At 64.6% G+C, this 1,942-nt stretch overlaps 1 protein-coding gene across 1 annotated transcript in view; it reads left to right on the top strand.

Annotated features, from left to right (window-relative positions):
• Nucleotides 1-1,942, top strand: part of TMEM201 (transmembrane protein 201) — a 31,625-nt gene continuing 29,683 nt past the window's right edge. The window contains exon 1 of the mRNA XM_023215287.2: nt 1-225. Within this exon, the coding sequence (XP_023071055.2) occupies nt 113-225 (113 nt within the window). The 5' untranslated portion in view covers nt 1-112. The remainder of the gene's footprint in view (nt 226-1,942) is intronic.

Below are 1,942 nucleotides of genomic sequence, written 5' to 3'. Positions count from 1 at the left end.
CACGGCGCGAGGTGGCGCGCGCCGCCTCCCCACGTCCCGCCTGCGGCCCGCGGCCCCGGCGTTGCCGCCTCCTGCCAGCCTGCCGGCCTGCAGTCCTTCCACGCGGAGAGCCATGGAGGGAGTGAGCGCGCTGCTCGCCCGCTGCCCCACAGCCGGCCTGGCCGGCGGCCTGGGGGTCACGGCGTGCGCCGCGGCCGGCGTGCTGCTCTACCGGATCGCACGGAGGTGAGTGCACGGCTTGGCCCCACGCGGCCCTCGGCGCCGCCCGCTGGGCCCGCCCCCGCGCCGCCCCGGCCCGCTGCCCGCCTCCGCGCCGCCCTGGCCCGCTGCCCTCCTCGGCCAGGACCCGGCCTGCCCGCGGGCGCGTGGAGACCCCCCAGCGCGCGCCGCCGCCCCCCGAAACCGGGTTGGGACTACAGTCGGGAAGCGGCTGCGGAGTCGGGGGGGGGGCGGGGACTCCGGGAACGTGGGGTGCGGGTGGGAGCGCGGCGCGGGGCCCACAAACTTCCTCCGGGAGCCGCGCGGGACTGGAGCCGGTGCGCGCGGGCCGCCCCCTGCCCTCAGCCCGGTGCTGAGCTCCCGTGTATAGCGATGCTGGCGATCGCGGCTGGCGCTTGCCGCTCTGCATGTGACGTTCCAGGTGTTTTTCTACACGCCTCACATCCGCGCGTTTCAGAGCCACAGCCCCTGCTTCCACTAGAGCAGCGGAGGGACGGGGAGGCTGAGTAAATTGTTGTTAACGAGAGGAATCGTGGTTTGAGCCCCTGGAGCCTGCAGGGCAGATCCCTAGAATGGGCTGCCTCCCAGAGGTGGACAAGGCCTGAGATGCCTCAAAACAGTTCATGACGGGCCGGGCCACCCTCATCCCTGCCCCACTCACGGGCCATGTGGGCTCCCGTGTTCAGATCCGGCCTCTTTCATCGGCCTCCATCGCCAGGTTTACAAGCTTAGTGGCTTCTTGCTTCAGCAGAGCCTCGCAGGTAGCTTACTGTTTCTCCACCTGATCCACCTTTCCAGAGAGCAGGGGGGAAATTGGGGTTGTGAGAACATCCTAGAAAGAGTGGATGGGTTTGCAGCATTCAGCAAGGGATGCAGGGAGCTCACACCCTTAAGTAAAAGGGGAGAAGGGACTTGCCCACTCAGCAGCAAGTGGCAGAGCTGGGGTTGAACCCTGACCGTCTGGCTGGTCTGTGTGTTCTTCCTTAACCCCTACCGGTGCTGCTTCTCTCCTCCAGGGGGAAAACAGGGAAAAAGAAGTACAGGTGGTTGAGTCGCAGAGGCTTCCCAGAGGAGGAAGGGATGGGAGGGACATCACCTGTGTCTGGAGGATCAGCCAGATGTGACTAAGGAGGGTAGCTGGGGATTGAGTGACCCCAGCCCAGGGGTCCCTGACAACCCAAGTCTCTCCATGTCAGTTTCTGCTGGATTTCTGGAAGCTGGGCATCTGCAGGACCAGCTTGTCCAAGCCGGTGGTTTTATACCCAGGGGACTGAGGTCCAGAGACCTCAGGTGATTTGCTTAGATTCCCAGAGCATGTTGCCAGCTGAGCTGGTCCGGCACCCGGTGTTCTTCCTGGACAAGGCTGCCTCTCAGCTAACCCAGGACGAGGGGTGTTGCCCCAAGGATCAGAGCCTGAGCAAGGGGATAGTCTCCCAGCCACACAGCGCCTCCGTTGTGTTTATGGAAGCTGGACTTGGACTGGATGGCTCACTGTGCCGCACACTGCGGCTGTCCTGAGGGGTCTTGTCTCCCCTTCCTGCCCTGCTGGCCACAGCACTCCATCTCCTGAAACAAGAGTCTGGGGCCTTGGGCCGGGCGCGGTGGCTCAAGCCTGTAATCCCGGCACTCTGGGAGGCCGAGATGGGTGGATCACGAGGTCAGGAGATCGAGACCATCCTGGCGAACATGGTGAAACCCCGTCTCTACTAAAAAATACAAAAAA

This window comes from Piliocolobus tephrosceles, chromosome 1 (genome assembly GCF_002776525.5).
Source record: "Piliocolobus tephrosceles isolate RC106 chromosome 1, ASM277652v3, whole genome shotgun sequence".
Classification (NCBI taxonomy): domain Eukaryota; kingdom Metazoa; phylum Chordata; class Mammalia; order Primates; family Cercopithecidae; genus Piliocolobus; species Piliocolobus tephrosceles.
Note: the sequence above shows the minus strand (reverse complement) of the source record. Positions and strands in the feature narration are given on the sequence as shown.